General features: G+C 45.4%; 1 protein-coding gene across 5 annotated transcripts; it reads left to right on the forward strand.

The window, feature by feature from the left end:
- The first annotated feature begins 276 nt into the window (after nt 1-276).
- On the forward strand, nt 277-13575 carry rasgrp4 (RAS guanyl releasing protein 4). Of its 5 annotated transcripts, none has more exons than XM_035153784.2 (17): nt 277-744; nt 6136-6308; nt 7638-7749; nt 7960-8022; nt 8138-8269; nt 8407-8548; nt 9356-9529; nt 9618-9734; nt 10150-10425; nt 10515-10595; nt 10851-10955; nt 11066-11175; nt 11292-11442; nt 11532-11568; nt 11706-11837; nt 11928-12130; nt 12284-13575. In XM_035153784.2, exons 1-17 carry the CDS (start codon nt 728-730, stop codon nt 12392-12394), a joined length of 2136 nt encoding a protein of 711 aa, XP_035009675.1. In that variant the 5' UTR covers nt 277-727; the 3' UTR covers nt 12395-13575. The 5 variants fall into 5 exon arrangements, with proteins under 5 accessions (XP_035009675.1, XP_035009676.1, XP_035009678.1 ...); XM_035153785.2 differs by having other exon boundaries at nt 11706-11825; XM_035153787.2 differs by lacking the exon at nt 9356-9529.
- The last annotated feature ends 31 nt before the right edge of the window (nt 13576-13606 follow it).

Consider the following 13606-nt stretch of genomic DNA (forward strand, 5'->3'; position numbering starts at 1 on the left):
TCACTTCCTGGAGTGAACTGATGGTGCTCAGTTGATTGCTCATCACCATCTCTCTCTTAACTCTCCTCCTCCTTCCTCTGCTGGTACTGCATTTCACTGTTCTCTCTCTCTCTCTCTGACTCTCTCTCTCTCTCTCCCCTCCCTCTTGTGCACACATTCACACACACACACACACACACACACACACACACACACACACACACACACACACACACACACACACACACACACAGAAACTAATGTGAGTTCCCCTATCTGTCAGAGCCAGTTCCTCCATTTAAGATGCTGACTTGTTTATGTTGCAGGGACAAGTGGAGGACTTTCGCTCGCTCTTGCACTTTACTTTGAAGCTTGTGTTTCAGGGTTAACTTGTCGGCTTTGTCGCCGGCGGAGGGAGCGTGGAGTCTGTTCTGCTGCTGATTTGTGGTTGACAGATATCTGCAGATAGCTGAGAGAGTGTGGCTGACTGACTCACTGAGCGGTTTGATAAGCAGGGTTGAGGCAGGGAGTTTAGTTCAGTCGATGACAGGTCGGTGGGCAGGCCTCACCCCCCAGCAGCTCTCTGTCCTGTGCCCGCTCCTGCTGTCCTGGGCATATAAACACATAAAGGACACAGACGAGGAGGAGGAGGAGGAGTAGGGTCAACCATGGAGCTGTAGGGACACGCTCAGATGCCCGTGCGGATCACCAGTGCAGGAGGAGTGCCGCTGAGGAGAAGAGCTCTGCAATGAACAAGACCAAGAGGTAATTAAAAAAAATAGAAGAGGGTGCATCAAAACTGAGAGTCTGGTGCACTCAACCACTCGCTGCTCGGTTTGAGTATGTGTCAGCAGCAAGACTTTCATGTGCAGCAGAGACGTGTGAACCCTGAGGTTATCGTTATCTGAGAGGCTCCGTGGTTTCTGCAAAAGGCTCTCGAGCAAGTGGAAGAGAAACTGGGGCATTAACTTTTTTATCTGCAACTTTGTGTGTGTGTGTTTTAATGCAATTTATTTTTAATGTGCAAAGTTTGCAGTTGCAGAAAAGAGACTCTGTGTTGAAGAGAAACGCTGCGGACACTTATCACTTATCACTCACACACACACACACACACACAGTCATAGCTGAAGTCTTTGACCTGCATATCAGTGAGGCTATCAACTTCTCAAATTATTTGTGTGTACTGCACACAAGCGAGCCCTGACTGACATTCAACAGTTGTGCGTTCCTGTTGAGCGCCGCCTGCTCACCTTTCCATGGAACTGTGTTCTGCTTTTCTGTTCTGTCGCTTCAGACATGTTCTTACTTATCTATATTTTTTGCATTTGATCTTCGATGCTCCTGAAAAGCAGCCAGTTTTTTGTTAGTTGTGTTTTCACAGGTACTTTCTCTACTGCTGTCGTTGTGACCGCAGCTCTTATCAGATTACCTGGAAAGAGAGGACTGATGGGTTTTGAATGTTAAGGTGCAGGAGCTACCAGGTGATTATCTACCTGTGTTTGAGGTGGACTGATGGAGAGAGGTTATCTTAAATCAGTAGTAAAGAAAATAACACGTGATGCCACGATTGGTCTCTGATAAGTTGTGCAAATGATTAAAACCATGCGAGGACACAGAAATTACAGGAAAAGAATAAATTATAATAAATAATTGAAATAGTAAATAAATGAATTAGACTTGAAAGAAACCAGAAAGGGGAGAAAGATGAAGTTGACATAAATAAAACCTTAATGAGTGTGTGATGAACGTGTGTGTGTGGTTTAGGTATTACTTCATTTGTGGGGACTGAAATCTGGTTACTCATTATTGAGATAAAAAAAACAAGACGTCATAACATAACTCATTACATTTTAAGTGACGGACAAGAGTTATGAGTTTTAGTTTCTTCTTTGGAACCGTTGACAGCATTAATACTGACGTAGTGAGGACCAGCAGACCTGTTGGGGACCAAACTCTGGTCCTAATGAGGCAAAGCGTCATGTCTGAGGTCCTGGTTAAGGTCAGTGGTGAGGTGTGAATTGTGGGTATAGGTTAAGGTTAGGAATGAATTGGTCATGGTTAAGGTTAGGGATAAGGTTTTGGTTAGGCTGTCTACAATGAATGGAAGTCGATGCAAAGTCCTAATAAGGATAGCTGCACAAACCCATGTGTGTGTGTGTGTGCACAGGTAGATTCATGGAACAATCAGAAAGCTTTAACCCCCACATGTCAGGTCAGGCTCTCAAACACAGGACTGTTGTTTTTCCTCCCAAGTTTATTTGCTGTAGATTATCAACAACAGTTGATTTATGTAATGTACTGATTGAATAACTTGTGGCAGCAGATGATGCAGAAGGGAACAAGTACGCAGGTTGTGAGAGCGAAGAGCAAAAGAGGAAAAGAGCAGCTCACAAACAAGGCCTTCAAAGGGCCCTGGCTTCAATTAATCAATTAAGGAAAGAAAGAGAGGAATTTGCATATCCCCCCGCCAGTGTGAGAGCGAGAGAGGGAAAAGGGGGGAGGAGGAGGAGGAGGAGGAGGAGGAGGCTGGGGGAAGTGGATCTGTGGCCAGGAGTCCTGACACGGATGAGAAGGGGAGTGAGAGGGGTATTTCCAAAGAGGAAAAAAAGGAGAAGCTGTTTCCTGAATGGCTTGAATAGAGCGCGGATGAAGGAAGAAGGGAAAAAGGGGGTGAAGGAGGAGCCAGGAGGGAGAAGGAGGAGTCGGATGTCTTCTTCATACAAAATCTGTAATATGATGGACCCACACCCGAGTTCAGTAATGATTAATAAAAACCTAATTTCCCTCATTTTCATGGACGTACTGTTAAATAAAGAAGGGAAATTCTCATATCCACCCACGTTGGGTTTCTGACTCTTTGGAAAAGGGGGATGCAAATGTCCAAACAGTAACTACAGTTGTCCTCCGTCTCAGATTTGCATGGAAGTCCACTACAGCAGGCAGATTATTTACCACCAGCAGACAGTTGGTCTCTTCAGCAGGCCAGGCTGCTTCCACAGAAAAGAGCTTGCGGTGTGGCGTGTTACCTGCTCAGCACTTTGGGGGGAAACTCCCTCACAGACGTCATGACATCAATAACGTTTCCCCAACGGCACTTCTGTTTTGTAGTAGCGCTCGTGTCTCCTCGTGTTGACGGACAGAGATGGATTCACTCTGAGTCACAGAGACAGACGTCAGGTTGCAAAGGGCATGGAGATAACAAGTCAGAGATTGAACCTTTATTTTAGTTTACTCACCACATTGGTTTACACTTTATGAAATACAATCATCTTCATATTGTACGTGTATTTTACAGCCTGCAACAGATGAGTCATCAAGCAGAAACATAGGATATAGGCTTTTCTTTTATTACAATTTATTGATATTACTCAATTAAAAGTTAAGTAGATGACTCAATAATTTAAAAAAAAGGTTCATTTGAAGCAGTTAAGAGCATTAATGGATGAATGTTTGCCTCCAGAGTCGCAGATTGTAGGTTCAAGTCCCACCTGAGGTCCATCTATCTATTAGGGTAGCAGGGGGGCCAGTCGCAGAAAACCCCCACAGGGAGAACATGCAACGTTCACATAGAAAGAACTCGGCTGCCACTGTACCTAAACCCAAAGCCAAAGTGGATAATGCGCCTGCCTCTAGAGCTGGGGATCATAGGTTCAAGTCCCACCGGGGTTATGTTTGTATGGTTTATACTAAATCCCCCTTTTTAATTACAGAAAACGGTTTATTTGAATGAAGGAGATTTATTTAATGGTCTTCTGAGCGTAAAGGCTGATATTCCCAACTAACTCACTGATTTTTAATTTCTTTTGTATTCCATAATCTCAAATCTCAAATTACCCTGCACAGTAAACCACTATGATGTGGGTCTGAGGAGAAAGAGATGAACTGAACCCTTCAGTTTCTCTCAAAGCGCAGACGTCACAGAATGTGGTGAGAGGTGTGAGTTCTTCACTGGAATCCGTTGCAGAAGTGCATCAGGTCTGTGACGGACTGTTACTTTGAACCCAGTCACCTTTGTTATGTTCTAGTTTGTGTTATGTTCTCGCTCTACTCCCTCTGAAGTGTGCATGTGTTTGTGTTGTGGGGCCTCACCTATCCTAACATAAAAACAGGTGGCGGCGGTACACGCTGTGCTGCTGCGTGTTGGTGTTTTGATTTCAGTGGCCAGTCGGTGTAATGAGGCGAGGAGGAGGTGGAGAGGGGGGGGGGGTTTGTCGCCCTGCAGGTTTCCAAACCCGCCGCTTGGGGCTGGACCAGGACCCAGAGAGATTGGGGTCGTCCCTGTTCGGGCATGACTGAAAAGGGCAATGTGTGCTGTGATGAGCACGTACAGGCAGGAGAGCAGTGAATGTCCCCCTGTGCACCGGTATGAAAGTGTGCATCCATGAGTGTCCAATCATGTGTCGTGCATGAAGCCAACCTCGCATTTTTGTGTGCGTGCGCAATGTGGATGCGTGTGTGTGCGTTGAGCTTTGCATTGTGTGTTTTGCGTGCTCAAACAAATAGAGGTTAAGAGAAGGGGATGTAAGTCTGGTCATTCAGGGAACTTGTCACCAGTTCTCTGAACTCACAGTGTTTCCTGGTAATGTCATCACATTTGCTGCAGAACACACACCAGCACACTTTTTCCAGGTTGCATGCTATGCAAATTTTTAATTTTTTGGGGTGAAATCAAAACATGCAGTGACGAAATGTCAAGATTTCCCTCCTTTTTGAGGAGACCTGGCTGGAGGAACCGGGATCAGACCGCTCCCTCGACTCTTTCACAAAACTGGAGCAGTTTAAGTGTAAAGAGTTTGAGAAGCGTCAGTTACTGGATATTGTGTAATAGAGTCAGACGTTGCTAAACTGAGCCCTTGATGTGAAGAGGAAGCATTAATCGCATCATGAAACACAGGAGTCTCCTTTGACTCGCTTTGAAAACCCCTTAAAAAAGTGAGTCCGTGGTAAAGAACGCGTTGCTCATCACTGTCTGTGAGTGAACTTTCTTTTGCACTGACCACGCCGTCAGTCCACCTTCACTGCAAAGGTCTTAACTCACTGCCACTCTGCTTCAGCTTTCATTCATTTCTTTTTTTATTTTATTCTGAAAATACGTTGTCCAGTTTATCCAGACCGTTGTCATCCGTCTCCTCCACAACACCCCCACCCCGTTACCATGGGTGACACAAACTGTGATGCATTGTGTGAAACCACATCTGGTTTCCTGAGGAACCTGAAGAATTACAGTGACTTGCACATTAGTGTTGCTGTAGATGTGTGACCTCATTAGAATGTGATGTAATATTGTACTTTTCCAGCCTGACAGTCCGTTTTTCAGAGAGTCCTGTAGCTACAGTTTGCTGTGCGTTAGCTTGTAGCTCTCAAAGTGGTCACATGCATTTAAAAACACACGAGAGAAGCTGAGCTGTGTTGCCAGGTTGATGCATGAGTTACAGTTGTCATTATATTTATTTATTTACCTCATTAGTCGTCATATGTGTATCTTGAAAGAGGATGAAAAGCCCGTCCAACATTTAACCCTGTGCCCTTTAATCAACTGTTCCACCATTGTTACCTCTGCCACGGAGAAGTTTTATATCCTGTCCATTTGTTTGTTGGTTTGTTTGTATGTTTGTAGTTTTATAAGCAAGGTTACACAAAAACAACAGATTTCCACATGTGGGCGAAGGAAGAATCTGTGAAGTTTTGGTGTGGATCCAGATAAACGTGCAGATCAAGGATAATAATATTGTAAAATAGGGCATTTCTCAGCATTAATCTTATCTTCTTAGGGAATGATGCATGGATTTTGATGGAACGATTTAGGGATATTCAGGTAAATTACATCTATGAATGTCTGCAATTTCAATCGGCTTGATGGAATTTGATGTTACGAGGTACGTGATCTACCCAGTGCCACTCGGATCTGTCTTCAGGTAGAGACACAGAAAGCTGTGGAGCTGTTTGCAGTGTTTGTGCATGATTGAACTGCAGCACTCTAGCACAAGCTTATCAGATCTGAAGAACTGCATCTCCTCAGATGGTGACCTGCACTAACTCACCACACTCTGCTCTACTTATTTCGAGGTTTCTAAAACTCCGACTCTGTGTCTGTCTGCCTCTCTCACACTCTCCCCTGTCTGTCTCTCTGTCTCTCTCTCTCTCTCTCTCTCTCAGGAAATCCAGCGACAGCCCTGCTGTGCTGAAGAGCAGGAAACTGGTCCAGCGGAGGAGGAACACATGTCCCAGTCCTCAGGACATCAGCCGGGCCCTGCAGAGCCCCAGCTCCCCTTCCAGCTCCAGCGCTGCCAGCCTGGATGAGCTCATACAGCGCTGCCTGAACTGCTTTGGTCAGTGTCTGTCTCATGCGTTTGCATGTGTTCCCAAAGTTTGTGTCATGTGTCTTCACTCTTTATCAACCAGGTTATATAAATGAGGGACGAGGAGGGAGAGTAAGGGGGTAACACAGGGTGAGAGAGACTGACAAGGAGGGAGAGAGAGGGAGGGAGGGAGCGAGCGAGCGAGGGAAACAAAGACCAGTCTCATACAATCAAGCTTTGTTCTGTTGGGCTGCAGAGGCCAACTAGCTATTCCCATGCACTGTTAAACTATTTGAGTCTCTCTCTCTCTCCTCGCTCCCTCTGTTTCTGAAGTCTCAACCCTCTTCATTTGTCACTTCACCCAAATCACAAAAACATGCCTAGGTGTCCCCTGGCATCCAGAGCGTTTGTCATTTACTGTTGAGGAAAAACTCCTCAGCAACATGTCTGAACACAATTTATATCCTGGTTTATCATCAACGGTAAAAATAATAATGAACACAAGAGATGCACAAATATATAAATATCTGAATGTCAACATAACACTTGGAGGAAGTGGTCGTTCTAAATTTATCCTTCAAGTAATGTCAACAAGGCATTTACATGAAAACCCAACACACAGTGTTACATGTTTAAAGCGGATCTCATGCATGAACACGTTTCATTTAATAGAGCGAGAGAGAGACACACGCATACGTGAATATGAAAAGTATATTGACGGAGGATAAACGCTGCGTCAGTCAGGTTAACCCTGAGTAGTGACGCCTACACCCACGCAACTGTCAGTCTTATTTTTGGTCTTTGTTCCCTTTTAGCAGCAACTTAAATTAAATGCCGTGAGAGACAATGACATAACGCATGATGAGAAGATTTAAAATTAGATGCATATTTGTTTCATGTTTTATTTTTCAAAGTCACTTTACTTTGACAAACAGCTGTATCATAGTGTTTTCAGTTTAATGCTCATGAAAACATTGGGTTAAAAAGAGGGATCAAAAATAGAGAAACGTTCCTTTCACAAGAAAAAGCTGTGGATGTTTAGATGTATTTCCTTCTTGTTTATTGAGGTCAAAGTCGTCTGTACCTGGTCCAGTAAAGTGAACAGGAGGGAAACCACAGTGCAGCTTGTCATTGTGTCTCTAAGTGAACAGACACACACAGTCACACCTGAGCTGCTCATCTTCGAATGAAGACAGAGAAACGAAGCATCTGAAGAAAACTCATTCTGGAATCTGACACTGAAGTGAACTGAGCTGAACCGGCTGCCTAATGAGGCCCGGTGCAGTGCTTTCCCTCTTGTTGTTGTTGTGACCCACGTTAATCCTCGTGGTGTGACGTGCTGCCGTGTTTCTCCTGCAGATTCCGAGGGGAAGCTGTCCAGCCCCAGAGGGTCACAGCTGGTCCATGTGACGCTGATGATGCACAGTTGGGTCGTTCCATCTCAGACCTTCGCCCAGAAACTTCTCGCCCTATATCCTCCGCTGTCGCTCAGTGCAGCGCGCCGGGCCAACCGGTGCACTGCTCCCAATCACATGTCATTAATCAGATCAGAAAACAGACATGGCTTTGTTTTGCACTCCTTGACGCCAGAGCAGATTTGAAGTATATATCCCTGCTGGTGTTTGGTGTGGTGCTGTGCAGTATCTGCATGTGTGTTAACATCCTTGACTCCTTGGCTCACTTATAAGGACGGTGCGCTGGACAAGAGAGGACAGAGACGGGCCCAGATCTGCCACCTTGTCAGGTGAGTAATGGCACCAGGCACATGAGCGTGTTGTATGACACAATGTGTGACAGAACTGGTTATCCTGCTCTATTTGCGGGTAGTAAACATGGTTTCTGTGCTGCTTGGTGGCAAGGCAGTGGATCAGCCAGTTCCCGGCCGTGTTCGAGGCAGACCCAATGCTTGAGCAGACCATGGGGGACCTGTGGGCGCTGGTTCGGTCGGACGGAGAGGAGACGCAGTCGCAGCTCATCGACTCCTCCTGCTTGTGAGACGTGTTTTTGATTTGATTCACCGTCCGGAGGAATTGTACTTTGCTTATTTGGCCACGTCTCAAACACGTCTTTCTATAAATAGAAAAATCCCTTCTATTTTTGTCCTGTTGCCCGGCTTTCTTTTTCCCAGAGGCCCTCATGCGAATGCATCCCAGGCACCCTCACCCTCGGTGAAGAAGAGGAAGGTCTCTCTGATCTTCGACCACATGGAGCCGGAGGAAATGGCCCAGCACATCAGCTACCTGGAGTTCAAGAACTTCTGTAACGTTTCAGTAAGTTCAGCAGAAAATGTCATTTCCTTCATGAGAATTCATCATGTCGCCGATACTTACTGCAAAGCTGCCGCTCCAAAGACGAACACAATAGGTGAAAGCACATACCGTGAAGATTAAAGAACACGCTTAACTGACCACATGATAATTAAAATACCAAATGTCCCAGTTGATCCCTGATAAAGAAAGACGTCACACTGCAGGAGCAACTGTTAGTGGAAACATGATTTGAGAAACTTTTGAGGGAATCAAACTCTCAAAGATTAATTTAATTTAAAATGTACTGGTCCTTCTCTGTCACTAAGAGTTAAGGAAAACAAAGACATAAAATAAAATGACTGTGACGTTGAGTTTACAGTGTTTTATTGATCTGTGGTGTCAGTAAGAAGAACGTCAGATTGTAAAGAATTCCTTTATCTGGTGTTTAATATCTTCTGCAGCACAACTTACTTTGGAGTTTCAGCAAAAGCATTTTAAAAGAAAGATCCAGTGGATAAGAGCAACTGAACTGAGCCTCTCTAACAAATCCATTAACTTATGAAAACCTGCATCTCCAGACTCCAACCTGCTGTAACGTCTGATTAGAAAGAGGCTCTGGATATTCAGTTTTATCGAGAGGTCAAGTGCAACGTTCCTTCCAAGATGTCGAAGAGGAATTTTCTCCTTCATGACCTAGTTTTGCGTTTCACTACAATTATCCGGTCGGTGAAACTGCTGAAAGTGGCTGAGTTATGTGTTGGAGACAGTTTTCTGCTTCCCTTGCTCACCTGAGTCAAAGCCCTGACCCGGTGCTGTCTGATTGGCCAGTTCATGGACTACCGCAGCTACGTGGTGCGAGGCTCGGTGAGGGACAACCCCGCCCTGGAGCGGTCGGTCATGATGTGCAACGGCGTCTCGCAGTGGGTCCAGCTGATGATCCTCAGCAGACACACGGCCCAGCAGAGGGCGCAGGTCTTCACCAAGTTCATCCACGTGGCTCAGGTAAAATCTCCTTTAAAAACCTGGGTTCACGTGGATTTTTTGTTTTCGGTAAAAAGTCGAGATGACTTTATTTGTCTCTCCTCTGTAGAAACTCCGGTCTCTGCAAAACTTTAACACTCTAATGGCTGTAACCGGAGGCCTGTGTCACAGCTCCATCTCCCGCCTCAAGGACACATCCAACCTGCTGCCTCCTGACGTCACTAAGGTATTTCACTTATTACACAAAACCATGAGTCAGAGGGGCTGACGACACCACAAATGGAAATGTTCGGTCTTGAGTCAATCTCCTTCCTGGCTTCGTGTCTGTTTCACCTGTTACATCTTACTTTCTCTGTGAGGAACTATCTGAATCTCTCTGTGTCTATTGACAAGTGTAAGTTGGAGAATTAATTTGTTACAGGCGACATTTTCCGTTCTTGCAGGGGAACAACTTCTCCCTCTTGAGGATTATTTCTGTTTTGTTGTTTAAGTTTTTCAGTTAATTGAGTTAGTTAAATGTGGGGAAAACACACAATTCACACCCTAAAAGGAATATTTGAACACATCATGCTAAGTCCTAGTCTAAATAAGGAGCTGTAAAGACATGACAGGAGCATTTCTTGTTCATTTTCCTCTCCCAGGCCCTGAGTGAGATGACGGAGCTGCTCGCCTCGCGCAGCAACTACAGCAACTACCGGCGCCTTTACAACGAGTGCAGTGGCTTCAAGGTGCCGATCCTGGGCGTCCACCTGAAGGATCTGATCTCGCTGAACGAGGCCTTGCCCGACTACATCGACGGGGACAAGATCAACCTGAGCAAGCTGCAGCACCTGTACAGCAACATCAACGACCTGCTGGCCATCCACAGCTGCACGCCGCCCTTCGAGGCCAACAAAGACCTCCTGCACCTGCTCACGGTACGAGGCCGAAACAACAAGTTCTCAGATTTAAAAAAAAGATTCCACATCTTAAGAACATCTCAAATTATGTTCTTTTAATGCTTCAGCTTTCTCTAGATTTATACTACACCGAAGATGAGATCTATGAACTTTCGTACACCAAGGAACCCAGGAACCCGAAGATCCAGGTCAGCTTTGTTCTCTTTAAAGACATCAGCGTGACACTTGCTTTAACCTTTTCACGAGAGGAGGGACACGCATGTACTTTCTGTAGGTGTAAAACTAAAGTTCAAAACAAAAGCACACACTCGGTGCTGATCTGCATCAAAGTCGGCCACATCAAAGGGCCGTACGTTGGGGCGAAGCGTGTCATGTGGTGGGTGTGCGCTCTCTTTCTTTTTTCTTGTTTTCTTGTTTCTTATCTTCATCTTGTCGCTCCGCAGCCTGTAGCTCCGGTGAAACCTCCGGTGGTGGCCGAGTGGGGCTCGGGAGTCAACCCCAGGCTCGACCCCGACACCATATCGAAACACGTCAAACAGATGGTGGATGTGAGTATGAGGCTCTGCAGCAGCCTCCGCTCTTTCACTTCCTTATTACTTGTCAGGCTTAAAGCAGAACTAGGCTGCAGGATATCTGACGGCTCTGTTGCCCCCTGCAGTCCATCATGAAAAACTACAACCAGAACCAAGATGGCTACATCTCACAGGAGGACTTTGAGAAGATTGCCGCCAACTTCCCTTTTTCCTTCTGCACCCACGAAACCGAAAGGTGAGGAAGCTGCATCCGGCACAGAATAGAGCCAAGATGAAATGAGATGAGTTGGTGAATGGATTATAAAAACCTCAGCTCGCTCACTCACTTGTATTCTGCACTTGTCTGTCCAGGGAAGGACAAATCAGCCGTGAGGAGATCACCTCTTACTTCATGAGGGGAATGTCCATATGTGCCAAGCTGGGCTACAACTTCAGAGACGTGCACAACTTCCACGAAACCACGTACAAACGGCCGACGTTCTGCGACACGTGTGGAGGCTTTGTCAGTATTTGTCTTTACGTTTTTTTTGTGTGTTATGGTTTTTCTTTGGCCAAACAAACTTTAATATGACTTCTCGTGTTCTCTTGTAGCTGTGGGGAGTCATCAAACAGGGCTACCACTGTAAAGGTAGGATCAGACCAAAAGCAAGATTTCAGTTCAGCCAATTTACGAAAAACATTTTTCTTTCCAGTCTCCAGTTGCATCTTCTGCTGCCTTGTGAATGTCATTTGATTTGTGACATTCTGTTGCTCTCTGTCCCTCAGACTGTGGGATAAACTGCCACAGACACTGCAGAAACCTGGTGGGAATGGAGTGCTTGAAGAAACACAAAAACACGACCGGGTCCTGTCCGTGCACCCCCGCCCCTGACTCCAGAACCAAAGGCAATAGCTGGAGTGCGTCCGTTCTCCTCATCACGCACACTACACACATCTCCCTGCCTGTAAAATGACCCTAAACACTTAATGTCCAATGTTCTGTGGCAGGTTCAGAGGAGGAGACCTTTGTTTTCCCCCAAAGTAACGAGACGGAACAGGACAAGGGCTCCTCGGTTTGGAAAAACAACAGCAGTGATTCTTCGCTGTCGGACCGCTCCACTCAGACGGATCCCGGCGTGTGGACGCCTCAGAAAAAGGACAAGAGGGGAAACAACCACAACACTCTGGTGAACGGATCTCCAGACAAAAGGGTAAGATGGGACCTGACAGGATTCTATCGTATATTTTACTTCACGTGTGTTTTTCTCCTGTGTCATGTCCCTCCCCTCCGCACAATTGAATCGAAATCGGTTGAGTAGTTTTTGCATAATCCTGCTAAGAACCAAAACGTTTCTGTTTCCCAGGCCAACACGCTGCCCCCGAGAAGCCGAGGCGGCTCCATGCCCGTTTCCTTCCTGCAGGAGAAGATGGAGGAGCTGCATCTCTACAAAGACAAGAGCAGAGAGCCGGACTGAGCGCTCGCGTCTTCCTAACGTTTCCCCACACGGACAAAAACGCCCAGACGCCACCACGTGTGTGACAGAGCTGCGTCGGACTGGTGTTGAACTCATGAGATTTTACTGGCCAGCAGTTATAAATGGACTCCTTCGTGTTCGTCACGTGTTTTTAATTTTATTTCTGTCAAGTCTTGTTGGTTTGTCAAGTTGTTCAGGCTTCAAACATCCGATTCTACTGTAATTTATGAAACGTCTCACTTTGTTTTTCGAACTCGTGCCTTGGTTCTCTGGTGCTAAGATTCTACACAACCTCAGAAGATCACTCACAGAATCACAACCTACAGACACGCAACTGTTTCCTGATCAAATATATGAAATTTACATTCAGGGTCGGAAATTAACACTAACTTCAACATATTAGTTAAAATAAATTTTAACTCTGGCAGCTACAGTATCGGAGAACTTTGTCTGGGATCATATGATGGTGATATGACGATGGTCTGTTTCTTTCTCTCTGGTTTTATTTGGTCTGACAATCCGTCAAACCACTGCAGCCCTTTATTTTTTTAATGGTAACTCTCGATTGCAGTTTTGTTTTAAAAAACTAACATGGCATTGTTCATCTGGTTTCTATGAAATTTCCTGAAAATGTTTCTTTTTTTATTTGCTATTACACAAAAGTTTGTTCATGTCGTCCACCACTAGTTTGGCTGGTAAATATTGAAAGAAGCCCGTGGAGCCTGGTCTATGTGGCGTGTGGATCCCCGACCGGAGTCCGGCTGGGTTCAGATACAACATTTTGAAGAGATATTCAGGTCCAGGTCGGGTTCGGTCCCGTTAGCTGTGTTTTCTACTTGATTTTTTTACACCACGTGTGCTTGTAATCAGGGAAACATCAGGCTTGGGTCGGGTTCAGACACAACAACCAGTCCGGTTCATTGTGTCTTCTCTCAGCGGAACTCAACTCTAAATCCATCAGCCACATTAGCAAGCAGCAAAAAAAAAAAATGTATTTCCTGATCTGAGTTTTTGAATTACAGAATTCTTGAAAAGGTCATGGGGGTTCAGCAGGACTGCACTGGAACTACGTCTGCTCCGAAAATTGTCTTGTTTTAAGCTCGATGTGTTTTTATTGTCTGTTGTTCACAATTTCAATTTTGCTGAAAATGAGAAAAAAATACACCGATAATAATAATAAATCATGATTCATGTGTCGTGTTTGACCACAAA

The sequence above is a fragment of the Hippoglossus stenolepis genome, chromosome 4, assembly GCF_022539355.2.
Source record: "Hippoglossus stenolepis isolate QCI-W04-F060 chromosome 4, HSTE1.2, whole genome shotgun sequence".
In the NCBI taxonomy this organism is placed as follows: Eukaryota; Metazoa; Chordata; class Actinopteri; order Pleuronectiformes; family Pleuronectidae; genus Hippoglossus; species Hippoglossus stenolepis.

What these genes read in the sequence shown, in the direction of transcription:
- rasgrp4 (XM_035153784.2), top strand. An exon ending in GCGCTGCCTGAACTGCTTTG is followed by an intron (nt 6,309 to 7,637) that starts GTCAGTGTCTGT and finishes TTTCTCCTGCAG; the next exon opens with ATTCCGAGGGGAAGCTGTCC. An exon ending in TGCACCCACGAAACCGAAAG is followed by an intron (nt 11,176 to 11,291) that starts GTGAGGAAGCTG and finishes TTGTCTGTCCAG; the next exon opens with GGAAGGACAAATCAGCCGTG.